The following is a 26,812-nucleotide window of genomic DNA, read 5'->3' as shown; positions in this document are numbered from 1 at the left end:
GAATAAAATGTGGTAGCAAGTATCTGCAATGCCTACATGAGATGGTGATGGTAATGACAATGACAAATACTTCTGGGTGTAGACTTGTTTAAGTGGAACTAGGATGAGAACCCATGCAGTGTGGCTCCCGAGCCTGTCCTGGATCAGTATTTACAGATTACATTTATAAATTTAAAACAGTTACCTGGATCAATGGAGTTATCAATTTAACTGAAAGCTTTAAAAAATCTGATTGAGGGGAAGTCAAAATCCACGTGAATGTGTAAGAAAAAGAGCCCATCATTTTGTGTGTGTAACACTGGTCAGGCTGGCCCACAGACCTGCGGGGAAAGTCACTTACTCTCCCGGCCCTTAGGAAGTCTGGGAAGTACTTCCGGGGTCTCAGAGCAGGGTGGGTCCCCATTGCAGTGTGAATCAGAACCATGGGTGCTCATTAAACAGGTGGCCTCCCGGGGTCCCCTCCTAGGACAGCTAACATTTATTGAGCACCTCCTCTGTGCCAGACACGTTTACTCTTACCCCAAATTCTCTGAGGTCCCCATTTTACAGATGAGGAAAATGAAGCACAGTGAAGTAAGTTGTACCCAGTTACCAGTTACTGACAGGGTCAATATCCGAGCCCAAGTCGGTCTGTCTCCAAGGCTGGAACTGCAAACCACCGTACCTTATGGCCCGCATTCCTCAAGTTGATCTGATTCCGGGAGTCTGGAGCCAGGCTGGAGTCCAGGCCATCAACAAGAGCCCCAGGAGATCACTGGGCCGCACTTTGAGAAGCAACGCCCCACGGCAGCTGTTCTCAATCTGCCCGCACATTAGAACCACCTGAGAAATTTCAACAACTATTAATGCCTTTCCCTCCCCCAAGAGAGAGGCTTTTTCAATTGGTCCAGAGTGGGGTGTAGGTGTTGGTGGGGTGCTGGTCAGCATTGTCTTTTAATGGGATCATGTGTTCATTTATTCAATCAACCAATCAACATAGATGTATGAACACCTTCTCTGTGCTGCTCTGGAGCTGGGGACACAGAGGTGGGTGGGACACTGTGTGTGCCCTCCAGGAACGCCGGTGACCGATGTGCCCAGTTGGGCAGAACACACCCTTAGTGGAGGCGGGGAGATTGCAGATTCCTTCTCGCTTGTCCTCGCTTGGTGAGCTCCAGGAACAGCCAGTCTCCTTCTCAAATGATGATGTCCTCTGTCTGTTCCCGCTGTGTGGTCCTTGGTTCCAGACCCAGAACTCAGCTCACAGAACCAAAGGTTGTCAAAGCAAAAAAGGCCCTGAAAGACCATCCATGCCTGGAGCTCTGAGATTTCACCGAGCAGCTGACTGAAGTGCTGGGAGCTTGTTAAATCTAAAGATGCCTGGAGCCCACCCGCAAAGTTCTGATTCCTAGGTCTTGGGTGAGGTCCGAGGAATACGCATTTTTAATAAGCTCCCAGATGGCTCTGGGACACCCTCAGCAGTGTTTCTCAAGTGGGTTGCACATGAGGGGTTCCTGGCAGTTTTAAAAACACTGATGCCCAAGCCCCTCCCTAGAGAGTCTGGTTGGTATTTTTAAAAGCTCCTTCCGCAAGGCGCCTGGGTCTTCCAGCTGACCTTGTTTAAGATTTGGGGAGCCAGCCCCGGGGCAGTCACTTCTTGCCACCATCAGGGCTTTCAGACAAGAGGAGAGGAAAACAAGAGGAGGGAAGCGAGGAAAATAAAAAAAGCCAATAAGAAAGTTTAGAAAGAGAAGTAAGAGAGAAGGCTGGACAAGAAGCTCCTTCTGAATTCACCAGCCAGCACCGAGGCTTACAGCTCTCCTTTTTCAACATTTTTTCTTATTACAATAATAATTAATTGATGTAAAAAACTAATAGTATGAGTATATGAAAACAAAAATAAAAAAGATCTATAATCTTATCAGAGATAATGACAGAAGGTCTTAATATGACAAATATAATGTATAATATATCATAGAACCATAATATATACTATGATACTGTTATTAGTGAAATTAATAATTAATTAATTAAAATCAATTTATTAAATTAATTAATTAAAAATTAATATTTAATAGTAATTAAAATAAATTAATTAAATAAAATTTATATACTGTAGACTATATAATATTTTATATGTGATACATAATATATATTTATATTTATATATGATACATAATACAAAATATATAATCAATATAATATATAGCTTGACAAGTATAATTGGTATCCTTTTTACTTTATCTACTTTTTGGTTTTGATATTCTGTAACTTTTCAAAAACACTTTACTTTTCAGGTAATTAAAAATTTAAGTCCTGGGAATTCCCTGGCGGTCTAGTGGTTAGGACTTGCCACTTTCTGTGCCAGGGGCCTAGGGTTCGATCCCTGGTTGGGGAACTAAGATCCCACAAGCCTTGCAGTGTGACCAAAAAAAAAAATCTGTTAAAAAAAATCCGAGTCCTAAATTTTGGGGTCAGGTTTGTGAGGGCATGTGAGCGGAAATGGTGTGCCCACTCTTCCCACACGTGCGCTCACACCTTCATTCACATGTGCACATGCACACAGATGTACAGACACGTCTATTCCCACCCTGCAGCCCTGGACCTCATACACTCAAGTATACATTTCACATCATACCCTCAAAGATAGTTAGGATTTTATTTATTGATACTACTAAATTAATTCTTATTAATACAGAATTTATTATTTTATATTAAGTGTGAAATAAATTTCCCTCCTTTCCCATGTCTCTGAATCCTAATGGAAAGTGGCACCAGGGGACCCAGGACAGTGGCCACATTGGAGCGAGTCACCTTCAGGGACTCATCAAGCCCTCCCCCCTCCCCCCCTCCCCCATCCCCACCCTAGCTCCACAGCCCTGCCTGAGGTCTCCTCTATCCCCACCCTGTCCCTCTCCCTCTCCCCTGCCCCCTGCCTCAGTCACTCTTCTCCCATGTGGGCTGGGGCTGGTGTTCTGGACAAAGGCTGTCCCTCCACAGGCGATAGGTGATGGAAGAAACCATGGTGAGCCAGGCCAGGTAGGGCAGCAGGAGCAGGGAAGCCAGCTTGTTGATGGGGTGCCAGATCAGTGCCGTGCTCACCACCAGCCCGAACAGCAGCAGCAGGTGCAGCAGGGCCTGGGCAGGGGCAGGGCGGTCAGGCAGGCTGCCCTGGGAACCGGCCCTCGACCTTTCTGCAGCACCCTGGACCTAGCGAGCCAAGTTCCCAGCGCTCTGTGCATGCCACAGAAGCTCAGAGAAGTCTGCCCAACCGTTACCTGCCCACACCTGATTGACCTGCTGTGCTATCAGCTTCTGGGGCCTGGTGGCCTCATCTTCCCCTACCCTATTCCACTGCTGAGCACTGGCACCTTACCAGACCGGGGGTGTGGGCTGTGAACAAGAGAATCAGGACAGTCCAGCTGATGGCGAGCTGCACAGCATAGAGGCCGAGGGGCAGGGCCAGGGGTCGCCCAAAGCCCCCTCCCAGGTCCTTCCACACAAGGTAGGAGGCATATCTGTGGAGAGATGGTGGCAGAAACGCTCAGAGGAGGGTGTTCTGTGGTAAAAGGAGAAAGCCCTCTGGCTTAGGGCCTTTTGGTTACCAAGAGGGAATCCTTATGGGCTGAAATCGGGGTAAGTGGATCTAGGCATCATTTGGGGGCGGGGGGGGGGGGGGGGGGGGAAGGGATGGGGATACTGGGAGAGGGTAGAGGAAGAGGGAGGGGTTGGAACCCGAGGCAGGCACAGAGGGGACACCCCAGAAGAGGCAAGACGAGGTACCATCCCTTTAGAAGTCAGTGTACGGCAGCAGTTCAGGGATAGGAGACTTGTTCCCACCCCAGGGCATGAGAAACAGACACTCACCCCGTGATAGAGTAGATGGCTGTCCACACCAGCAACAAGACTCTGTGGGATGGGCACCAGGGCAGCTTTCTCAGGCTGTCACACCAGCCAGACATCCAATGATGGGTGAGCAGCCAGACCAGGGTGGGCCCCAGGAGGGGCAGGGCCACAAAGGCGGCCCCTTGAGGCCACATTCTCCTTGAGGAGGTACAGCCTGGGGAGGGAGAGAACACACTGACGGTGGCCTTCTCCTAGTCCTTTCCCCGTGTCTGCCCGTCTGTCTCCTCCTACCTGCCACTCTTCCCTGGCCTGGGCCCCTCATAGGCCTGTCCTGGGCCTCCTCCCTATGACTGACAGGATTAGACAGAAAAAAAAATGTGGTTATTCTCAGTGTCCGGAGTGACTGCCTACACCATCCTTTCCTGTCAAGTGTCCATGAACATGTCCTGGAGGTGCTGGAGACAGGGAGAACCACCCTGTCTGCCTGTGCGTCTTTATGTTTCATAGAAGCCCCACTGGGTGAGCAAACACCCTCCTCCTCTGGGCCCACACTGCCTTCCCCCTTTTCCACCCTCCATGGACTTTCTTTCTCCACACTGCTTATTTGGCACTGGGAGTGTACTGTCTAGTATTGATAACTGCTTCTCAGTGAAGGACTCCTCTCCCCCAGCGTGTGTCTGGCTCCTGGATCTCAGGTCCAGGTAGGCCCGTCTTTTCTGCCTCTCTCAGTGGGTGGCACTTGGCCAGGTACATAGCAGTCCCTCGATGGGCACAGTGTCTCAGACTGAACTCAACCAAGCTGACATAACCAACCTGGAAGAACCACATTTGGAAGGCAGGAGCCAGAGATCCTTGGGGGTCTTTTCTAGTCCAGAACTGGCCTGCCCAACTGCCCCGGGCTTATCTCGCTGTACCAGACCAGCAAACCCCAGGGGCCCACCCTGCCTGAGCTCCCGCCCAAATGCAAACTCAGCCGAGTGACACTGTAGATTCCTTTCTCCAAAGTTCTCATCTTCCCTTCAGGAGCTGGGGGAGGTTCCCCCTCCATCCCTCTGCTTCCAGAGGGTCGGGGCCACAAACACAACCACCCAGATTTTTTTGTGGCCTGACTTCTCAAGGAAACCACCGCTTGGTCTTTGATTAAAACACTGCCATACTCATTTGCATGTAGCTTTGCATGTCCTTTGCATGTGGGATGATGCACAGACCCTCCTCCAACCAAGGCCCCCACCCAATACCATGCTTCTCATTAGCCCGTGATATTTCAGCCTCCACCCCATGATTGACAGGATTAGAAGGAAAAAAAATGTGGTTATTCTCAGTGTCCGGAGTGACTGCCTACTCCATCCTTTCCTGTCAAGGGTCCATGAACATGTCCTGGAGGTTCTGGAGACAGGGAGAACCACCCTGTCTGCCTCTGCGTCTTTCTATTTCTCTTTCTCTGCTTTTCACTGTCCATTTCTTCACCTTCTGCCTTCCTGTGTCTCTATGTCTGTGTTTTCTACTTTTCTACCCAGTGTTGGAGGTCCCCCCGACCCCCCTTCCCTTTTTCCTGTCCTCCCCACTCCTGGCGCCCCTTTATTTATTCCCAGGCCTGTGTTCTCCTTACCTCAGGCAGCATACCTCGCAGACGGAGTGCCGGGGATGTAAGATGTGTGGAGGGCAGAGGAGGCTTGGGGATGGGAGGAGGGTGGAGGGGGGCTCCTAGCTGGCCTGCCCTTCTCCAGTGACAAGGGTGGTGACACTGGCTGGGGAGTCCAGGCTGCTGCCTGCATGGCCCGGAAGCGTTCGTCTCAGCAGGGCAGGCCCTGGTCTGCTAGACCCGGCCTCTGGAGAAGTCCCCTTGATAGAACTGTTGAGGTGTTGGTGCTGTGAGACCCGGACCTCTTGCGACGGCTGAGCCCCAGGCTGCCAGGCTACTCATGCCTGTAGTCACTGCATCCCATGAACCAGCTTTGTGTCCGTGGCGGTGGTGGGGACCCTCAGATTTCCCCGGAACTGGGGCTGTAACTGGGGCTGTCCCCAGTGAGGCAAGCACCAGCTTCAGAAATGATCTCATGAGACATGGACACAGCCCCTAGCTATTGTCTGCTAGTTGGCTTGGAGCTGAGCTTGACAGTTGTTTCACAAACCCCTAGAACCTCATGACTCAGGGGAAAAGGCAGCCAACCTCCTGTGTGACTCAGACAGAGCTTTGTCCAGCAAAGTCCAACACGTCTGCTCTTCATTCCTGTCAAAGTTCTGAGCACCTCTTCCTTGCTTGCCCTTTAGACATGAGGTCCTCTCCCCAGGCTGGCTGCTCTCCACCACTCCTTTGCCCCATCTTTCCACGTTGCAGACCTGGGCACCCCTGGGAGGTGTTTATCCCCTCCTCCTGGGGAAGGCAGCCCAGGGGAAGGGGGTGCAGTCCGGGACAAGAGGCTAGAGAATCATTAACTAAGACGAAAGCAGCAGCAGTTACTTATTTTCCATGGTAGACGATCACTTCGGGCCTGGAGGAGTGACCTCCGCTGCAGGAGGCCAGAGCACAGGGACAAGTTACCACTTGCTGAGTAACCATTTCACGGTGTGCACTTTGTATTTATTAGCTCAGTAATGACCATCATTATCCCTCGCAAAGTAAATATTATTATGTGCATTTGATAGACAAGGGGAGTGAGGCTCAGAGGGGTTGAGAAACTAGCCTATGATTACACAGCCAGCAGGTGGGTCACTGGTTTCAGTGTTGGCAGTCTGGATTCAAAATGCCTCCCCTTTTCTCTCAGCTGGCCCATTCATTCATTCGAGTCTTTATTGAACACCTACTTTGGATCGGGCTGTACTGAGAGCTAAGGATACAGAGCAAATGGCTGAAAAAACATCCTTCTGCACAGGGAGCTTTCATTCCAGGGGCAGAGTGTCAAAGGAAGGACCAGGCTGGCAAACGGCCTGAAGTTCAACTCTCCCCCAAGTGGCAGCATCCCTGTGGGCAGTGGAAAGGGCACCGGGTAGGGAGCAGATATGGCTGTGCCCCAGTGCCGCCAGCAGCTGTGGGTCATATCTGTGCAGGAAGGGTGTAGAACTAGGTATTGTCTAAGCCCCCTGGACAGGCCGCAATGGCATCACCTGGGGGCTTCTAAGATGTAGAACCTTTGGCCCCGCCCCAGACCAACGGGATCAGAACCTGCATTCTAACAAGGTTGCTCAGGCGGTTCGTGCACGTTACAGTTTGAGGAGCCCTGGTTAGGGTTCCTCTTACCTTGTTCCGTTTTAAGTCTCTGGTGGGGGACAGCCACTGACCAGCAGAGGGCACTCTAGAGAGGTCTCACCTGTACCCAGGTTGTCTCCCTCTGTCCCCTCCCTTCCAGACCTAGACTACTAGTCCTAGACCTAGTCCTAGACCTAGTCCACGGACTCCTGCGATCCTCCCTCACCTTGGCTGGACTTTGCCAATAGACAGGGACAGACTCCCCACCCCTCCTTAGGGCAGCTGAGAGGCAGGACTTTGACGGGAAACGGAAGTGCCAGGTCACTCCTGCCTGGACTCCCCGCCCACCTGCACTTGCCTGCTGGCTTGGCGACGGGGTCTGGCTGACCTCTCTGTTTCTCAGAGAAGGAACTACTGTTCCTGGACAAGCCGGCAGCCTCTGGGAGCACCTACACGGTAATGTGAACACCCTCTGGGGCAGCTGGGGGTGGGGTGAGTGTTGCGATGGGGCCACCTGGGGCTCAGGGGAGGAGCCAGGCCCAGCTGAGCTGGGCCTGGCGGAGTGTGGAGACACTGTGCTGGAGGAGGAGAGGTGGAAGGGGCTTGGGAGAGGGCCACTGCCCAGTGGGTGTGAGGACCAAGGGGAGGCACTATGGAAATATAAACTATGCTCATGAATGCTGCCCATGACTTAGGTTTGGACGCATGCATCCTGGTACCTTTTATGTACTTCAGTAACTGGAGATCTTTCAAGGAGTAGACACAATAAGAACCAGTGACGTGGGAGAAGGGTTGAGAGTTTCCTTAAAGGATATGAGCAGAGCTTTGCAGCAGGAGCCTGGATCCTTGTGCTGGAGGAGGCAACTCCCTAGGGACAAGTGATGGCAGCATCCTAAAAGACCCTCATCTTGGGGAAGTGCTACCCAGCATGATCAAGGGTCTGGGGCAAGACAAACCAGAGGCCTGGGTAATAAAGGGTCAGCCATGGGGTTGGGAGGCTTCCGTTGGCATTTACCTAGTTGCTGTGCTAATAGATTTGGGACCCTTCCCCTTCCTGGGGCAAAGGGGAGAATGGAGTGAGGGCCAACGCAGCCTGGAGAGCTGTCAGCCTGGGAGAAGGGGGCTGAGCTGGGGGAGGAGTTAACCTGCTTCTGGCTAGGTAATGAATGGGCCCCTGTGAGAGGCCCTCCAGATTGGAAGGTTGGGCAAGGGAACTCTTCTGGCCACCCAATGGGGTGGAGGGGATTTGGACTCTGGTCTTTGGAAGCCCTGGAAAGGTTGTTGCTGTAGAAATAGGGCAAGCCCCTCCTTTCTTTCCCAATAGGTAGCCCGTCCCCTGCGGCTGGTGCCTTGGTGGGCAGCGGGTGGGGGGAAGCATCACTCGTTGTAGCACCAAGGATGTGCCTTTAGTTCCTTATGTTTATTTTTCCTTGTATTTATTTTTGTTTCTTTCTCTTCCAACTTCATTTCCTCTAGAAGTGGAAATGAAGAGACCCTGGGGAAAAAGAAGGGGCAGGGAGAGAAAGGGAGTGTTTCTGGAAGCTCTTGTCATCTTTGCTCATTCTTCCCTTCTGCTTTCAGTTGCAGCTTAATAATCTACCCTCTGTCCTCCCTGGGGGAGAAAACTTGGTTTCCTTATCTGGGAAATGGAGATAAAAATAAAAGCTAGCTCATAAAGTTGCTGTGAGGATCAAATGAGCTAGGCCACGCAGAGCGCTTTAACGCACTGGCTCAGCAAATCTCCGTGAACGTTAGCTATTATTACTACAGTTATAATTCCAATTGTCTTTACTATGGAAGGACCGAAAGGATTGGATGGGACGTAAAGGGAAGTCTGTGGCTCCGACCCCCATCCCCACCAGATTCAGGCGTCACCGGCTCACTTACTTCACTTGTGTCCCCAGCCAGGGGCACAGTCTGCAGGGTTGCATGCTAAGGCCAAGGGAGCAATGCCACGCCTTCCCTTCTCATCTACATTTTCAATGAGGACATGGGGGAAACAGATCCCGCCTCAGTGCTCCATCCTGACGATACAGAGGAGCTGTGACCCCTGTTGGGGATTGGCGGGGGAGATGGGAAGGGGGCTTAGGTTTCATGGGTCCTGAGAAGGAAGGAAGAAGTTGGGCAAGGAAGGACCAAGGGGTGTGGGGCAAAGCCTCAGCTCCTGGTGGGTGGCATAAGTGAAGGGATGATTCACTAGTGCAGATCCTAGTGAATCAACCATGGGAACCCTGGGGACTTTGAAGGAGGATATGGTGTCTCACAGAACTCAGCCTCGGAGTAAATGAACCCCATGCCCTCAGAAGCTCCGTGAGAGCCAAATAAGACATCATTGTTGGCAGGACTGAACTTCCCACAGTTCCTGGTCCACAGCTGGTGCTCAGAAATTGTTCATTTGAGTGGGAAAGCCACACGTGACAGCATATGGTCAAGAGTTACTTAGGGGCTTCCCTGGTGGTGCAGTGGTTGAGAGTCCGCCTGCCGATGCAGGGAACATGGGTTCGTGCCCCGGTCCGGGAAGATCCCACATGCCGCGGAGCGGCTGGGCCCGTGAGCCATGGCCGCTGAGCCTGCGCGTCCGGAGCCTGTGCTCCGCAACGGGAGAGGCCACAACAGTGAGAGACTCGCGTACCGCGAAAAAAAAAGAGTTACTTAGTATGGTGGGAGGCAGCAGTGAGAGATTTCAGAGGGCGAGACTGTCAAGGGCTGGTGAATGGGGGCCGGGAAGGTGGGTGGCAGTTACTCCTGAGCAGGAGGGGTCCAGGCAGGTAGATGAGGCAGGTGAGGAGAGCATGAAACAGAGAACAGCAGGACCAAAGGCCAGAGGCTAGAATTAATGTGCTGTGAGGAGCCTGGTCTTGCCGGAGGGTGGGGAGGTTGGAAGTTAAGGGAGGAAGAGGGAAAGTAGGAGGGGGAGGCAGTGGATCCCAGAGGGCCTGGGGAAGAGCTGACATCTTCACGGGAAAGTTGCTGGAAGGCCCCAGTCTGATGCTGGGAACCGGGTGAGCCTCACTGGAGGCCCCCACCTTTGGTTTTCTTTCTCTTTTTGCTTCCACTTTTAACTTTTGTTACTCTTGTATTTCACATATCCCTGTGAACTACGCTCCAACTTTTCTGGCAAAAGGAGGGGCATAAATAAACAAACATATTTGGACAGGGTTTTATCATCTACAGAATGATTTCCACATGATCTCATGCCATCTTCACCATCACTCTGAGAGGCTGGGTTTTTTTTTTTTCACTTTTATTCGTTTTTAAAAAGAATTACAAAGTTAATATACAGACACGCTTGGTGGGGGGATTCAAAGAGTACAGAAAAAAGAGTTTAAGAAAATAGAATGTCCTCTTTCACACCTTCCAGTCCCCTAATTTTTCATCCTTCAGTAATGACCAATGGCAATAGTTTGGGGTGTGTCCTCCCGGACCTGCACGTCCAAGGCGGGAATCACTAGTACACGTGGCTACTGAGTCCTTGAAGTAAAGAGAATCCCAATTGCGATGTGCTGTGAGTGTAAAGTACACATGGATTTCGAAGACTTAGTAAGAAAACAGAATGTGAACTATCCCAGTAATTTTATACTGATTACCTGTTGACATGATAATATTTTGAATATATTGGGTAACATAAAATATATTATCAAAATGAATTTCTCCTGTTTCTTTTTACTTTTTTTTTTTTTTTTTGCGGTACGCGGGCCTCTCACTGTTGTGGCCTCTCCCGCGGAGCACAGGCTCCGGACGCGCAGGCTCAGCGGCCATGGCTCACGGGCCCAGCCGCTCCGCGGCATTTGGGATCTTCCCGGACCGGGGCACGAACCCATGTCCCCTGCATCGGCAGGCAGACTCTCAACCACTGCGCCACCAGGGAAGCTCTTCTTTTTACTTTTTTAATGTGGCCCCTAGAAAGTTTAAAAAGAAAGCCACATCTGTGGCTCACGTTATAGTTTTATTACAGAGCACTGCTCCAGACCTTTCTCTATCATTGACATCTATACACCCATAAATAGGTAGCTACAGCTGTATATAGTTTTGTTGTTTACATTAATGAGATCAGAGGATCTCTAGCTGTTTGTGACTTGCTTTTCTACTTTAAGATTTTCCTATGTCAGCCTATGTAGATCCAGGGAGCTGTTTTGACAGATGAGGAAACTGAAGCACATTAAGCAATAGGACAAGCTCACTCAGGCAGTGACCAAGGTGACTCACATTCTCTAACTCCAAACCCAAGCTCTTTCTGTCTCATGAGAGAGAAATTTGATGTACTAGGTCATGGGGAGCCTGGCAGTTTCTTAAGGAAGGGAGAGAGGGAGAGAAATTACTAAAGAAATTAATTTCTTTAATTTCTGTTAAAGAAATTGATCTGACTGAGGTGCATGGGTGCACTGGGATGAAGACAATTTGATCCCTCATTGCAGCCGCTTAGAAGTCAAGTCTTAGCCTCCACGACCTTGAAAAGGCTTACCTGACACTGACCTCCTTTTCCCCCAGGCCCTTGGCCTCGGCTGGCACAGGGGTGCAGGGGAACTGGCAGCATCAAGTGACCAGGCGGATGTGCTCCTATGAGGGTTCCTTCCAACTCGCCCAGTTCCTACTGCTGGTGGGGGTTCCAGTGGCAAGTGCTGTCCTTCTGGCCCAGTGCCTTCAATGGCGCTGCCCCCGCCGGCTGCTGGGCGCCTGCTGGAAGCTGGAAAGCCAAGAGGAGCCAGCGTCCCATCCCACTCCCCTACCTGAAAGTGAGTCCTCCGGGGAGGCACCCCCGGCCTCGCTGCAGGAGATGGCCGCCTTCTACCAGGAACTGCACACACCCACCCAAGGCCAGACTGTCATCCGACAGCTGATGCACAAGCTGTTGGTGTTTTCGGCTCGAGAGGTGGACCACCGCGGTGGCTGCCTGATGCTCCAGGATACGGGCATTTCCCTGCTCATCCCGCCAGGTAACGGCACCCGGCTTCCTTCTTAGTGTACAGTTGTTCACATTGCCCATTGGACAAGGGCACCAACTCCAAGGGAGCACCATTCAGAGACATCTTCATAATTTTGAAAATTGCTTCTATGTTTAGTATGACGTTTTTGACTCCAAAGATGGATACATTACATATTTTTTATGACAGTTTTGTGGCAGGTGGAGGTAAAGGGCCTTGTTTTAGTGAACAGTGTGTTATGACGATTCTCCCATAAAGGGAAGTAAAATGTCTGGAGGAAGAGCACCTTTTGCAAATTCACACAAGGCCCTGAGTGAGCTGGCAGCAGCCCTTGGAGGAGGGGGCGACTTGCTCAGGGTCACGTCCCAAGTCAGTCACAGTCACCTTGTTCTCCTTCCGCACTGCCTCTCCACGTGCCCTGCTGCACGCCCGCTCCTGGGCTCCCGCCCCACCTCCCCTCCCACTCTGGCCTGGCCTCCTCTGCCGCAGGGCTGTGCCTGCCTGCTGGGCCCATCTCAGCTCTCCCCCTCCCCAGGTGCTGTGTCTGTGGGCCGCCAGGAGCGGGTGGCACTGATCCTGGTGTGGGATCTGTCAGACGCCCCGTCGCTGTCCCGAGCCCAGGGGCTGGTGAGCCCCGTGGTGGCGTGTGGTCCCCATGGGGCCTCCTTCCTGAAGCCCTGCACCCTCACCTTCAAGCACTGTGCCCAGCAGCCCAGTCAGGCCCGTACCTACAGCAGCAACACGACCCTGCTGGATGCCAAGGCCTGGAAGCCGCTGGGGCGGCCAGGAGACCACATCTCCCGGGATGAATGTCGCATCCACCTCTCCCACTTCAGGTAGGCACCAGCCCGTCAGCCTGTACTTCCTGCCCCCTTTCTCTGTCTGCCTGACCCTCACCTCTCAGTAGGGGACTGCCCCTTTATCTGTCCAAGAAGGCCTGCAAACCCCGTGTCCCCCTGTCCTTCCCCAGTCCCTCTGTCCTGGTGCCTGTGGCAGCTTATCTTGCTCCAACCCCATCCAGGACCGTGTGTCCCACCGTGGTCCCTCTGCCTGTCTAGGTCTGGCCCAACCCTGGTCCTGTGTCTAGATGGGGCCTGTCCCATCTCCACCTCTGTCTCTAAAATTGTCTGTCTCTTCCCTGTGCCCCAGTTCAGGACTGTCCCCAAGCTGTCTAGGGCACTTCGCCCCTCCAGTTCTCTGAGACTCTAGCCCATGGCACGCCTGTCCTTAGCTATGTCTCTCTAGGGTCTTAGGTCCCTCTGCCTCCCAGTCTCCTTGCCACCCACTGACCAGAGCAGGGCGATGCAGGGTGGCCCTGAGCCCAGCGTCCTTCTTTCCCACGCTGGCTCTTCTCCGGACCCAGTGACAGTCGCTGTGCCATGACTCACGTTCCTTCCCCCTAGCTCACCCCTCCGCCCCAGTTCTTCCCTACATGCCCTGGAATGTTCTCCTCACCTGGGAGCCCACACAGAGGCTCCTGGTGCGGTGGGAGCCCGGGGGAAGGTGGGCTGGTCTCCCAGCCTCCCTTGCCCCACTGTGCACGGTCCCTGCCACCGTCTCTCCCCGCAGCCTCTACACCTGTGTGCTGGAGGCCGCTGTGCACCGGGAAGCCCGGAAATGGCTGCAGCTGGCCGTGTTCTGCTCGCCGCTGGCCGCCGGGCAGTCTCACCTGCAGCTGCGCGTCTACTTCCTCAACAACACGCCCTGTGCCCTGCGGTGGGCTGTGACCAATGAGCAGCCGCACGGCGGGCGCCTGCGTGGGCCCTGCCAGCTCTTCGACTTCACCGGGGCCCGAGGGGACCAGTACCTGAAACTCAAATACATCTCCGAGGGTGAGGGGGACAGGGCCAGGCATGGCGCGTCGGGGAGCCCGTTGGAGGGAAGGGTCTGCGCCTCCCCTGTGGTGGAAACCTGGGGCGTTGAATTTCTTTTTGAGATTCCTGGGCAGGCAGCAGCTTCAAGGGGGCCCTCTGGCTCTTGCTGCTGCCTCTTGGAGACCCCGGCTTTCCCACTTCCTCCCTCTGCTGCCCACGGAGCCCCGGTCCTTCCGTGGGAGGCCAGCCGAGTCAGGTGGGTGGTGAGAGGAGAGGCGTTGCAGTAGCAGGGGCAGGGAGAGAGCGAGGGGCTTCTCTTGTCCCACCTGGATGGGGCTGGTGTCGGAGGGGGAGGCCCAGTCTTCTCTTCCCTCGTTCGTTTGTGGGTCGGCTGCGGGAATTGACAGGGTGGCTAAGGGTGTTTGTGGGGTGTCGGACAGGGGCGCATGCGTGGCTGCATCTGGGCTAATGGATGGGAGGGAGGGGGGTGAAGGGGAGGGTGGAGAGGTGGGGGGAGGAGTCTGTGTGCCGGTAGAAGTAGGACCGCTCCCAGGGTCCCCACCCAGGCTCTGGGGTCTCCCATCCACTTGAGTCACCCTCCTGCCTTTGCTCCCTCCCCATCCCTCCCCTCAGCGCCCTGCACAGTGCCTGCCACAGGGTGACCTCCTTAAGCCCTTGTGGAAGTCTCCCCTCTTGAGGCCCTCTGTCTCTCTGCCCCCTCCCCAGGTTGGGAGAACGTGGACGACAGCAGTTGCCAGCTGGTTCCCCATCTGCACATCTGGCATGGAAAGTGCCCCTTCCGCTCCTTCTGCTTCCGGAGAAAAGCAGGTAGCCCAGGAGCCCCGTGTCTACCTCCTGCCCTCTCCTCTCCCTCCTGGTCACCCTGGAGCCCTACAGCTCCTCATTCGGCCATGCCTGCAGACCCTCTCTAAAGGTTAGGGGCCGCAGCAGATCTCTGCAGAGAGAAAGATGGGGGGCTACGCATCTGCTTCAGATTTCCAAAGCCTTACATTGGAGTGCCTTTTGCTCTCCTGCTGTCTTCTCCTGGGCCTTTTCCTCTCTCACCTGCTACGTCTCCTCTTTGTAGCCAATGAGAACAAGGACTGCTCAGCACTGACCAATGAGATCATTGTCACCATGCACACCTTCCAGGATGTGAGTTGGAGCTGAGGGGCAGAGGAAGGGCAGGCCCTGGGGGAGTCCTGGGCAAAGTGGGCGAGGGTCTGGGGCCTAGGAAGTATGGCTCTAATCACATAACAAAGCAGGTGAGGAGGGCATTCTTCCAGGGGCAGGGACTGCCTGGCCTCCAAGTTACCCTCCGTCTTTGACTCTCCTGTCTATCCCTGGATGAATCTAGCAGGCGGGTAAAAGAACCAAACCCTACATGAACCCTTTCTTCCAACCTGGAGGAACTTGGGCATCAAAGAGAAGTGGTTTCTTTCTGGACAGATTGTCTACATCTGAGAGATGGTGCTGTGTATCTTCAGGTGGAGAGTGACCCAGGAAGGGGGCCTTGAGTAGGTGGGATGGGAGTCAGAGCTCCCACTCTCCCGAGGGAAGACATGAAGAAATCAGGATTGGAGAGTCTTTGGGGAACCATGTGGCATCTTACTGGAGAGTAGGCAGATACCCTTAGGGGTATCACTTGGGGAGGAGGAACCAAGGAGAGGAGGAATGGAGGAAGGGGGCATGTATGCCCAAGTTCAGTGTCTTTATTATTAGATGACCTCCCCTGCCCTTGACCCCACCCAGGACTTCTCCTGGTGTCTTAGGATGTACCTTGTTTGGTCTTCATGTCCCAGGTCCCAAAGAGCTCTGAGCAAACTTAAGGCTGAAGGCTGTGAGGTTGGGGAAGCAGAGGGTAGAGGGTGTTGATTGGGGTGGGACTGTGTCTCCTGGTTAAGTGTCTCCGGTGACAGGCTGAAGGAGAGACACGAGGCATGGAGATGGGTGCCCCAGCTTCTTGTTCAGAGGGGTGTCCCATGATCCCTAAGTGTGTTCCCTGCCCCTCTGTTGGCTCAGGGCTTGGAGACCAAGTACATGGAAATCCTCAGATTCCAGGCATCGGAGGAAGAATCCTGGACAGCGCCACCAGCTGTGACCCAGCCACCCCCATGCAACAGGTGAGGTGGTGGTTGCTTGAGCTGCTGCCCGGGGCATGTTTGGGATTCCTGCCCCTGGGCTTGCAGGGCAAGCATGGCATTGAGGTGTCTGTGGAACCAGGCTGGGTCTCTTGAGCCTCGCCTCCAAGGCCACCCTTTCCCCCTGCCTCAGGCTGCCCCCAGAGCTCTTCGAGCGGCTGCAGATGTTGTTGGAGCCAAACAGCATCACTGGCAATGACTGGCGACGACTGGCCTCCCACCTGGGGCTCTGTGGTATGAAAATCCGGTAAGAGGGATGAGGTGTGCACAGGTGGGTGGGGGAGGGTGGACTGGGATGGGTGTTCTCAGGACCCCTTGGAGACTGGACCATTCACAAGAGTGACTTCAAAGTCAGGGAGCGGCTACTCCCCACCCTATTTCTCAGAACAGGGTTGATTTCATTGACAATGATCTCATTGGTTTGGGCCGAGCAGTCCTCGTTCTCATGGCTACAAAGAGGAGAGGAAACGGCAGGTGAGAGAGGAAGAGGCCAGGGGAGAGGAGCAGGGGAAGTGAAAGGGATTCCACAGGAAGGCTTTGGACATCTTTCTATTTTATCACTGTTCTTGGTACCTAGAATGATGCCTGGCTCATGGCTGGTGTTCAATACATAAATATTGGTTCAATAAATATTCAAAAATGGATCGGTTGACATGTAAGTCATTGGTACATACTGAGTGCTTGACATGCTGTGCCCTGAGGGGCAGAACGGCGGACTATAGGATAATGTGTATAAAGCATGTAGCTGAGTGCCTGGCACTAGTGGGGACAGCGCAGCCATGGTCTCAAGAGAGATCAGTAAACCAATTCTGAGCTAAGCCTCAGCGCCCGGAGGATGACCGGTGGTCAGGGAAGACTTCGCCCAGGAGATGGGACTAGAGCTGGATCTGGAAAATAGGGTAGACTTTAAAATCACCTTCTAAGTCCTGGAAAAACTATGCTAAGCATTGGGACACAGGATGAATGAGACATGGTCCCAGAACCAAGGAGGTCACCCTCTAGTAAGGGATACAGAGAGCTTAAAAAAAATCAAGGCAAGTGCTCCTTTGACCTTACTGTATGTATCCCATATTGCATAGCAAGTTGAAAACAGAGACACGAAATGGCTGAAGCAAGAATAATGAAGACTTATGTCAATTACAGTTGACCCCTGAACAATGTGGGAGTTAGAGGTGTGACCCTCCATGCAGTCGAAAATCGTAGTATAACTTATAGTCGGCCCTCCATATCCACGGTTGTGCCTCCACAGATTCAACCAACCAGGGACCATGTAGCAGTGTAGTATTTACTGTTGAAAAACTCTACATATAAGTGGACCCACATAGTTCAAAGTGGTGGTGTTCAAGGGTCAACTATATATCTCAATTAAATAAAAAAGAATAATAAAGACTTGTGGGAGCTATGACCAGAAATCTGAACTGAGGGATGCAGAATGGTCTCCTCCACCTGGGAGGTGGGAAGGAGTGCTTCAGAAACAGGTGCTGGGGAAGTAGGGGATCCACCTTCCTGTTTTGGGGGAGGAGCAGAGGAGGTGGTGGGTCTAAGGTGAGAAGGAAGTGTTTAAGGTGAGAAGGTGTGTTTAAGGTGAGAAGGAAGCTTCATGATGGGAGCAGAGAGAAGAGGTCAGAAAAAACAGGGCAAGGCCAAGTGGTGGGTAAGCCAGAAAGTCAGGGGAGGGGGCTTGGTTAGTAGGTGAAAGAGACTCTGGAAGGTTTTTGAGCAGGGGAGGGTCCTGCCTGGGAGCAACTGTTTCCTTAGTGGTGGGCAGGATGGGGCCTGGGATGGGGGGAAGGGGAGAGTGTGTTTGGGCGGGGGGCGGGGGGTTGAGAAGGCAAACACAGAACATCAGAGCTGGAAGCGAGCTTAGAGGTCCTCTCACCCAAGCCCTCGTGTAAGAAGAGCAAACTGAGGCCTAGAGGGGAGTAGGCTTTGAGCCAGGGCTATCTCCGATTTCAAGTCCTGGGCCCTCCCACCATTCCAGAGTGTCCTGGAAGGCACTTAAGAGCAGGATGAGGACCAGAGCTGCGGGAGGGGGTGGATCTCCCTGCAGAGCCCCTCCTCCCCCTCACCTCCTCCCCGCACGTTCCCGGCCAGGTTCCTGTCCTGCCAGCGCAGCCCCGCGGCAGCCATCCTGGAGCTGTTTGAGGAGCAGAACGGCAGCCTACAGGAGCTGCACTACCTCATGACCACCATGGAGCGGCTGGACTGCGCCTCCGTCATCCAGAACTACCTGAAGGGGACGCAGAGCGGCAGCCCACCCCGGGTCTGCTGGGTCGCCCAGGAGAACCAGGGCCTGGAGCTGGATGAGAAGCTCTGAGAGCCCCGCTATGGGGCAGGGTGGAGCTCTGTCTACCGGGATGTACCCCTACACCTAGGAAGAAAACAGCTGCAGTTCCTGGCTGTGCCCACCGACCTCATCAGGACCCTTGGACGGTGCCTGGGGCCACCGCGAGTCCAGACGCCTCCTCGGGTCAGGACCACCCTTTCGGCACGCGTCATCCTGCGTGCAGATCCCTTCCTGGCCGGCAGGGGGCGCAGGAGCCCAGGAGATGGCCCCAGCGTGGCCAGCCTCCGGGAAGCTATTTAATAGACCAATGGACTGTTAGGCTGCCCTGTTGGCACTCCTTGGGGACTGGTTAGTCCACAAGTATTCACTGAGCACTTAGTGATACCTGGCACTGGACTGGGTATCATGGGGACTCCTGGAATATATGAGGTCGGGTTTGGAGCCTTGTGGAAACCACAGTTCTCCTGTGGGAACCAAGATGCCCTCGTAGGAGCTGAGGACAAACGCTAAACCAGCAGCACGTGCCCTGTGGTTAGGGGATGTGGATGTGGTATGAATTGCACCTGCATTAGGAGTTAGGAAGGGAGGGAGCTGAGTACGGGCTGGAGCAGTGAGAAACCATCATGGAGGATGTAGGAGAAATGATTTACAGAGAGTGAGATCTTAAGGTGGGGGAAGGCGGGGATGTGACTGGACTTACAGTAGGAGCCCGGTGAGCATGGGGTGCTGAGTCATCAAGGAGCCCAGCGTGCTGGGTGTGAGGTGAGAGCAGGACAGGGGTTCAAGGCCAGATCTAAAGATGGACAGTCATAGCTGGCTGTCCACCTGTCTCCTTTGACTTCCTTTGTCTCTTTATCCTCCCATCCTTGCCTTGTCTTCCTCTCTCTGTGCCATTATCTCTGTCATAAAACATCAAAGCTGAAAAGAAACTTCAAGATTATTATTGTTGTCTAACCTTTTAATCTCTTTATCTTGAACTGTGTGAGTTTTAAGTCTCTCTGACTTCATTTTGCTGTCGCTGGCCCCTGCAGTGGCTCCATCCCTGAATCTGTCTCTCTTTTAGATGAGATGTCTTAGCATCTTTTTGTCTTAGCATCTTTTTGTCTCTACCTACTTGCTGTACCTGCCCTTGTGTGTTTCTTTCTTTCTCTGAAATCCTCAGTCATTTCCCTCAGGTAAGTGTCTCTAAACCACGGTTAAGTATCAAAGGCTATTGAAAGGCACCGGTCTCCCCTAGGCATGGATGGGTGGGGATTTTACCCCATGAGTCAAGATCCACTTTAGGGTCAGGAAATAGAGGATAGGGATTAAAGAACGTCCCATTCAGTCAACTCTTTATTCAGCACCTACTGCCTGTTAAACACTGTATAGAAGATAAATCAGTAGGCTGGGTCCTGAAAAGAGAACAAAGGATTTGACTCAATTTAAGCAAGCCTTTTGTTTGCAAACAGGTGTTGTTAATTTTTTCAAGGGCAGACAAATGATCTCTCTGGCAACACTAACAATTTCTTCTGTATTTAATTAAAAATATTAAAGCTTTTTCTATGATGGACAACATTGTACAATAAAATATGAAAACTGCCTTTCTTTGTTACTAGCTGTATTTTGCTCAGACGGATACATTTGAATGTGGGTATGAATGGTTTTATGTGGTAAAATTGTACCGATGGGGGACGGCTGGAGAGAAGCATTTTGTAGATTGTGCTTCCAGCGTGGTAAATCAGGGAGGTTCTCTTCCCTTTCTGTTAGAAGCAAGCCTTCAGGGTGGGGCCCTCTCACCCTCCCCTCTTCCCCTAACCCCATCCATTCTCTGTTAGTCCTCCCACCGCATCGGGGGCTGCCAGTCCCTCCAGGCTGGTACCTTGGCCTTCTCCCTCTTCATTTGGCTCAAGATTGAACTACTAAGAGCATCATTCTCCCCTGGAGTCTGGTACAGTTTTCCCCTTTTCTCCTATTGTCTCTTCCTTGCTTTCCATGCCAGCGAGAGTCATCTTTATTTTGTGTTACTCCCTACCCTGGAACAAATCACTTTAAGAGTTTCAAGTCTTTTGGAATTGTAAATAAAAGCCATGAAGGAGGGACTTCCCTGGTGGCGCAGTGGTTAAGAATCTGCCTGCCCACGTAGGGGACATGAGTTCGATCCCCGGTCTGGGAAGATCCCACATGCTGCGGAGCAACTAGCCTGTGCGCCACAACTACTGAGCCCGCATGCCACAACTTCTGAAGCCCGTGCGCCTAGAGCCCGTGCTCTGCAACAAGAGAAGCCACCGCAGTGAGAAAACTGTGCACCGCAACGAAGAGTAACCCCTGCTCGCTGCAACTAGAGAAAGCCCGCACGCAGCAGCGAAGACCCAACGCGGCCAAAAAAAGCCATGGAGGAAGGGGGGTTCTAGGATGGGAGGGACTACCTTCTGCCCCCCACCTTAATCCGTCAGAATGGGCTCACAGTGCAGGGAAAGGAAGTCTTGGATATCTTGAGGTAGGTGGCAAGCTCCCTGATGCCTGTAAGGTGGTTCTTTCCTTTCTCAAATCAAACCTGATTGGCACACATTTGCCAGCACCTAAAGCCAAGAGATGGCGTGTTCCGGGGGCATTGGGACACTTAGTGGGCAGCCCTGACTGTAGTGCTAATTAGCCTGGCTTTTCCCTTCTGGCTTCAGTCTCTACTTTGGGATGAAGGGACCATGTTCAAGGCTCTCCAAGGGCCTCTTTTGGTCTTATGGGCCTGTGCAGAGATGGCACACAGATGATCCACTTAGGGAGTTTTCTTTGTGTATTGCCTTTAAATAGAGCAATTGGTCACTGCTTGTGGCCTTACCTCCAGCCCTTTCCCCAGTAGGTTACCTCCCTGGTCCCTAAGGACACCAAATTTGTGACTTCTCTTATGCATGTTGCAGAAGCCCATGCCTAAACTTCCACCTGTTGTGTTTAGAGCCGGGAGGAGAATGAACAGTAAAGGTTGTGTCCAGGTCTGCAAGGTTAGAGGCTCCAGTGCCCAGAGGTAACACATGTCCTTGGGACCTCATCTGCCTGCGAGTGACATTCATGCCAATGTCAGATCCAAGCTGTCCATCAGAATACAGTGAAAGCCACATAGTGAAGCCTACAGTTTCTAGTAGTCACATCAAAAAATGTAAAAAGAAACAGGTGAAGTCAGGTTATGATATATTTTGCTTAACCTAATATATCCAGAATATTATAATTTCCACATGTAACCAATGTAAAACTTATTAATAGCATATTTTACATTCTTTTTTCATAAAGTATTTGGAATCTGGTGTGTATTTTACAATTACAGCACATCTCGATTTGTATCAAAAATGTGCTAAATTTTCATTGGAAATATTTGATCTGTACTTAGCCTTCATAAAATTTATAGCTGAAAAAGTACATTTACATACACAAATTAAGCAAGCTGAAGGTTTTCCAAAAATGAAATGAGGTATGAATTAAAAAATTTAAATCAATTGAAATAAAATAAAAATTCAGTCCTTCAGTGGCACTAGCCACATTTTAAGTGGTCAGTAAGCATGTCTGGCTAGTGGGTACCGTGACAGACAGTGCAAGTCTGGATTATGGACCCAGTTGGGTATAATTTTATAGTATACTCGCCTATTCATTCATCAAACATTTACTGAACACCTGCCCTGCACAAAGTGTTGGTTATAAAACTTCAATGAAGAAGAGCATTCTTGTTCTGTTAGAAGCTCCTGGGATGGTGGGAGTCAGAGAAGAGCACTTGCCTTCCATCCCTCTCTGCACCTGACTTAAGAAGGAAATAGGGGATGAGGCCCAGGCAGACATTCTGTGCTGCAGAAATGGCTCAGATGGCAGCGTGGTACTGAGGCATGGATTTAGAGTCAGGTGTTCCTGGCTCACCCAGCACATCAGGTGGGTTCTCAGTTGCTGACAACAGAATCCACTCTTGCTGGGGATTACAGACAGGAGATCTTACCCTGAAGAATAAAGAATCATTTGGAGGGCTGAGAAAAAGGACTGAGGTAAAGTTTCCAGAATGATGCCCTAAACTGTGTGGTAGCATCATCCCAGGGGGGGAAACTGGTATTACTGTGGCTGCCGCTACCAGGCTCTGGAGAGCAGGACCTCAACTTTACTGCAGACCCTCCTGCCACCACCTCTGCCACTTCTGAGTTGGGAACCAGACCTCACCACCACCTCTGAAAGCTGAGGCCTCTGCTGTCATCCATGTCGGCCGAAATGGAAGCTCCAGGTACTGCCCACATTTTCATACTACCCACTTCTGAATCAAACCTCAAGTGGAGGGGGAGAACATCAGAGAGTCAGAGCCCAGATCACATGGTGAATCCTAGCTGCAAGGGAGTCTGGAAATTTGAATTCTGACTTTAATACTGGGAAGATGGGACTCATTACCTGCAGATATCCCCAAATATGGAAAAAACTACTCAAAAGGTGATGGACAGCTGTGAATATGATAGATGTCCACCATAGCTAAGGTGTGGTTAATGCTGTGGTTCCAGGGAGAAAAATGCCCTCAGCAGGTGTCAGCCCTATTCCCTGACTTGCAGAATCTTCTCAATAAAGCACAACTGCACACAGCCCTCCGATCCCTGCACAATCCAGGATCAGACTTGGACACGTTTCATGAGCACACAGCAAAAGTTCACCAGCAGTAGTGAACTGATTTACTCATTGCCTTCTCCAGCCCCACTCGCCTTCCTGTACTGCAGAGGCTGAAAACTAAACCTACATTTCCCAGACTCTCTGGCAGATGGGGACCTAGATGTGTTTAGGTTCTTCCAGTCAGCTGAACTCAGGTCGGACTCTGACTTGGCGTTGAATAATGGGGGGAGTTGAACAGGGCAAGAGGCTGGTGCCTGTTTTGAGGAGTGGACGGAAGCGGTCCAGGAACCAGCAGCTGTGGCTACACCTTCCTGACGTGGCAGCTTTCTCGGTGGCGTGGTTCTGTGGTGTGGTTTGGGGACTCAATACTGGAAGACCTACTTAGAGTTTATTCCTTTAGCCCTTCCAATGATTCTGTGAACTATCTAGACTCCATAATATATTGCTTTCTGCTTAAACCAGCTCGAGGGAGAATCTATCATGTACAGCTAAGACCCCTATCCAATGTGCCCATGAGTCTTTCTCTGGAAAAACTGTCCTTTGTTCTGTGATCATACCCTTTCTTCTTTGCTGGTGTAAAAGGGCCTATTAGCTTATGAAAGAATAGTAATGGAGATGATAGTTTTATTAAAATGCCCTTACTTGTCAAAATAAGAAGGTAGTGATCCTATGTTTATTTTGCTCTTCCCAAGTTAAAAAACAAAACAAATAAATTTATGGGTCTTTGAAATTCAAAAGCCTGGGAATATTCTTTTATGAGAACTGTCATCCTTATTCACCCTTTTTAAAGCCGTACACAGGTATGTTTATTCATCTAATCAGCACATTTTTGACTATTTATTATGTGCTTAGAATCCCTCATTTATTTCCTTATCTTCAGGTGATCTTTCTGGCACTGGCTTTGTTCTAATCTATGCTAGTTTCTTATTGGTAGAGATGTTATGGCTCCTGGCCAGCAAAAAGCTATCATCCGTACTAGCTGGTTAGTGTCATGTCATATAGACATTAGCCTGAGGACAGGAATATGCTTCATACTAGCTATCAACCCTCAGGTGGGAATGGATTTGTTTTCCAAATAAACTAGGAAAGATGCACTCCAAAACTTAGAATAATATTTATGAAATGCTGAAGTGGGTGAAGATGGGATTGTAGAAAATTCCTTAGTTGGGTAGAGAGTACAGATGGGAATGGGGAAGAGTCTAACACTTGATCCAGGGAGGAGCTGGCCATCCTGCCCCTGGGAATCCCAGAAAAACATAAGGAGAGCGTGTGACAGAGAAGGGGACCCAGTGGCATTGGTCATCTTGGAGATCTATCAGGAAAACCTTCACATCTTGCTTGTGCCCATCCATGGGGCTTCCCCGAAGTTGGGGCTCTTGAGCTCTGGCTGAGGAGGCCATCTGTGGCTAGGTGGCAGAAGTGGACCGCTTTCAGTGCACACAACCTGAGCCCTTGGGAAGGTTCAATTTCTGGAAACTCTCCTTCTTTGTGTGTCTGTGCTGTCCTTTCTGCCGATGACTACCCTCTGCTTTCTGGGCCAAGCTGGTCAGATATGGTCAGGAGGTACATTCCATCCTGGGGAGAAGATCAGGTGAACTTTTTTACTTCAGCCTTTGTTTCTCTCCCTTAATGAACTTTTAATGTTATTTGATTTTTATCAAAGCATAATGTGGTTCCATTCCCTTGAGGCCAAGTCTTGGAAGACTGGAAATATGGCCTGACTCTGCTGTTTACTAGCTGTGTGACCTGGAGTGAGTTGATTAACATCCATCTGATTCCATTTTCTCATCTGTGAAATGGGACTAACAGCAGTGCCACAGTAATAGTGGCAGTGTGCATGGTTTTCAGGGTTAGATGAGATAGCATATAGAAAACACTCAGCTTTGTGCCTGGCACTCAGTAAGCCCTCACCAAACGTGAGCTGTTGTAACGAGTATCAGCTTCATCTAGACAGATTATATATTTTAGTAACTTGCACAGTGGATTGGTTCGTCTCACTGTGAACACACTCACTGACGCTTGGAACAAGAAGCCTCTCCCTTCTCTAGTGTTTGCTCATTCTTCCCCTTCCTCCTCGGTTATCTTTTGTACTATTCCAATATTTGAAGAATGCGGCGTTGTAAAAATTTATAGGGTTCCTGTATAGCATCCAATTTACTGCAGGCTTTCAGGAAACTGTGTTCAATAAGTACTTGTTAACTCAATCAAAAATCAAGTCATCCATGTGGATAAATGACTAGCTGTCCAGCTGGCTGAAGCAGCGCACATGCGCGCCTGCACCAACACACACGCACGCCCACACCCACACACAGAGGCAGAGGTGTTCCTGCCGTGCTCCTCCAGGCTCACCTTTGGAAATCTACTCATCTGAAGCCCAGACCCTGGACAGGGTTTCCACAGGCAGCTTTGGTGGTAGAATGCACAGGTCCCATCAGACCAAAAATAATCCCAGACATGTGACAGCAACTCTCAGCTTAAGAGGCCATGTGACACCCATTGTCTTCCTGGATTGTCTTCTACAGAGAACTGAAGGCTGAGGGGTTTAGTGATTTTTCCTAAGTGAAGGCCCTGGACTCAAACCCAAGCCTCCTCATGCTAAAACCTGGATTATATAATGCTGCTCAGAAAGGTCTGCCCAAATCCCCACCCCTGTTAGAGCTATACCTCTGGGTTAAGTCTTGCACCTGCATTAGATCCCTGTTAGTAAAACATGCAAACACACATTTTATCTGAAGGGGACCTAGCTCTACCTCGATGGCTAGAATTAGTTTGTCAGATTGGATAGCTGTTACCTAGAGTGAACATTTATCCATATAAGCATCTCTGAGCGTAACTGAGTGGAGGCTGACAGCTGTCTCTCAGAACACGTCTCCCTCTTCTTCACTGTAAAAGAATTGCCCTGGGCACACACTTCCCAGCCTCCCTGCAATTAGGTGAGGCTGGGTGACAAAGTTCTCACCAGCAGAATGTGAGTGGGGTGGGGCATGAGACTCCCAGGCCCGGGTCCTTAGGGCAATCAGCATGCCTCTTCCGTGCCCCCTTTCTCCTCCCCACTGGCTGCAGACAGACCTGGCAATGAGCCAGCTTCCACTGGGAGGATGACCATGTCTTGAGGGATGGCAGAGAAACGCGTCGGAAAGGGCCAGGGTCACTGACTCTGACTGAAGTAGAACATCCCGCTGACCAGGAAGACTCCCTCAGATGTTACGTGAAAGAGAAATAAACTCCTAACTTTTTTAAGCCACTGGGTTATTGTTGGATCTCTTTGTTACAGCAGCCTACCTATCTGTCAGAATTAGATGTGTTTACCCACATGAAATGCTTGGCATGGGGCCCAGAACATAGTAAATGTTAGCTCTGCCTATGACGCTATTTGAGTTTCAGAACTTTGCATTCATCTCTGAGTCTCTGAGTGGAGAATTCAGGAGTGGTTTTCACAAGGGCTCTGTTGGACTGGCTGCCCTGCACTAGTGCCCAGGTGACCAAATGTGGCCTGGAGTGGCATCTTCCTTCATACCACGTGGAACATTGAGAGGCTTCAGGCAAGGGGAGTCCAGTGAACTTAGCTGGGTTTGCTGATATCAGGAGGTAGCTTCTGGGTTTGCTGATATCAGGAGGTAGCTTCTTGAACCCAGGCCCTGGTGACCTCTATGCCTGCTAGAGGGGCCCCAATGAGGCACAGCTGCAGATGGGATAGGAGTGAGAAGCAGAAGACAGTGGAAGACTAGTGGGCTCGTGGGAGAACCTCCAGAGAGTCCCAGCAATGACCGGGTGACATTTGGCTTGGGGTAGAAGCTCTGTAATAGTAAGTAGGGGCAAAAACTGGTGCAACATGGGCAGCATATGTAATTGTGAGTCCCTGGGTAGACAGGTAAGACTGGAAAACTTGGGTTACCCTAAAATAAAATTACCCTAAAATGAAAGAGTCTGCTAAGTAAAGGGGAAGCTATCATGTTTTATACTTGTGTTTAGAATGAGGGCCAGTACTGCACTCTTAATATTCTTGGGCTGTTTTTTACTTGCTAGGAGCTATT

The 26,812-nt window shown here is 51.3% G+C and overlaps 2 protein-coding genes across 3 annotated transcripts; one reads left to right on the top strand and one right to left on the bottom strand.

Annotated features, from left to right (window-relative positions):
* Window positions 1-2,846: 2,846 nt before the first annotated feature.
* On the bottom strand, window positions 2,847-5,831 carry TSPO2 (translocator protein 2). 2 transcript variants are annotated; one of them, XM_027126805.1, is made up of 4 exons: window positions 5,435-5,831; window positions 3,847-4,039; window positions 3,356-3,497; window positions 2,847-3,117 (listed from the first exon to the last, which is right to left on the bottom strand). In XM_027126805.1, the coding sequence occupies exons 2-4, from the start codon at window positions 4,017-4,019 to the stop codon at window positions 2,917-2,919; spliced, it is 516 nt and encodes a 171-aa protein (XP_026982606.1). In that variant the 5' UTR covers window positions 4,020-4,039; window positions 5,435-5,831; the 3' UTR covers window positions 2,847-2,916. The 2 variants fall into 2 exon arrangements, with proteins under 2 accessions (XP_026982606.1, XP_026982607.1); XM_027126806.1 differs by lacking the exon at window positions 5,435-5,831 and having other exon boundaries at window positions 3,847-4,091.
* A 1,607-nt stretch (window positions 5,832-7,438) lies between these two features.
* On the top strand, window positions 7,439-18,248 carry UNC5CL (unc-5 family C-terminal like). Its single transcript, XM_027126804.1, has 9 exons — window positions 7,439-7,468; window positions 11,501-11,946; window positions 12,470-12,770; window positions 13,504-13,766; window positions 14,475-14,576; window positions 14,836-14,903; window positions 15,771-15,871; window positions 16,023-16,136; window positions 17,984-18,248. The coding sequence occupies exons 2-9, from the start codon at window positions 11,562-11,564 to the stop codon at window positions 18,204-18,206; spliced, it is 1,557 nt and encodes a 518-aa protein (XP_026982605.1). The 5' UTR covers window positions 7,439-7,468; window positions 11,501-11,561; the 3' UTR covers window positions 18,207-18,248.
* Window positions 18,249-26,812: the final 8,564 nt, after the last annotated feature.

This window comes from Aethalodelphis obliquidens, unplaced genomic scaffold (genome assembly GCF_003676395.1).
Source record: "Aethalodelphis obliquidens isolate GAN/ISIS:26980383/991018 unplaced genomic scaffold, ASM367639v1 scaffold31, whole genome shotgun sequence".
NCBI lineage: Eukaryota > Metazoa > Chordata > Mammalia > Artiodactyla > Delphinidae > Aethalodelphis > Aethalodelphis obliquidens.
This window is presented reverse-complemented; position numbering and strand designations above follow the sequence as displayed.

Coding starts and splice junctions, on each gene's coding strand:
- TSPO2 (XM_027126805.1), bottom strand. CDS start 4,019: ATGTGGCCTCAAGGGGCCGCCTTTGTGGCCCTGCCCCTCCTGGGGCCC. Junction 3,498..3,846: donor GCCATCTACTCTATCACGGG/GTGAGTGTCTGT, acceptor ATCTCTCCACAG/ATATGCCTCCTACCTTGTGT. Junction 3,118..3,355: donor CAGCCCACACCCCCGGTCTG/GTAAGGTGCCAG, acceptor GCCCCTGCCCAG/GCCCTGCTGCACCTGCTGCT.
- UNC5CL (XM_027126804.1), top strand. CDS start 11,562: ATGTGCTCCTATGAGGGTTCCTTCCAACTCGCCCAGTTCCTACTGCTG. Junction 12,771..13,503: donor ATCCACCTCTCCCACTTCAG/GTAGGCACCAGC, acceptor CTCTCCCCGCAG/CCTCTACACCTGTGTGCTGG. Junction 13,767..14,474: donor ACTCAAATACATCTCCGAGG/GTGAGGGGGACA, acceptor CCCCCTCCCCAG/GTTGGGAGAACGTGGACGAC.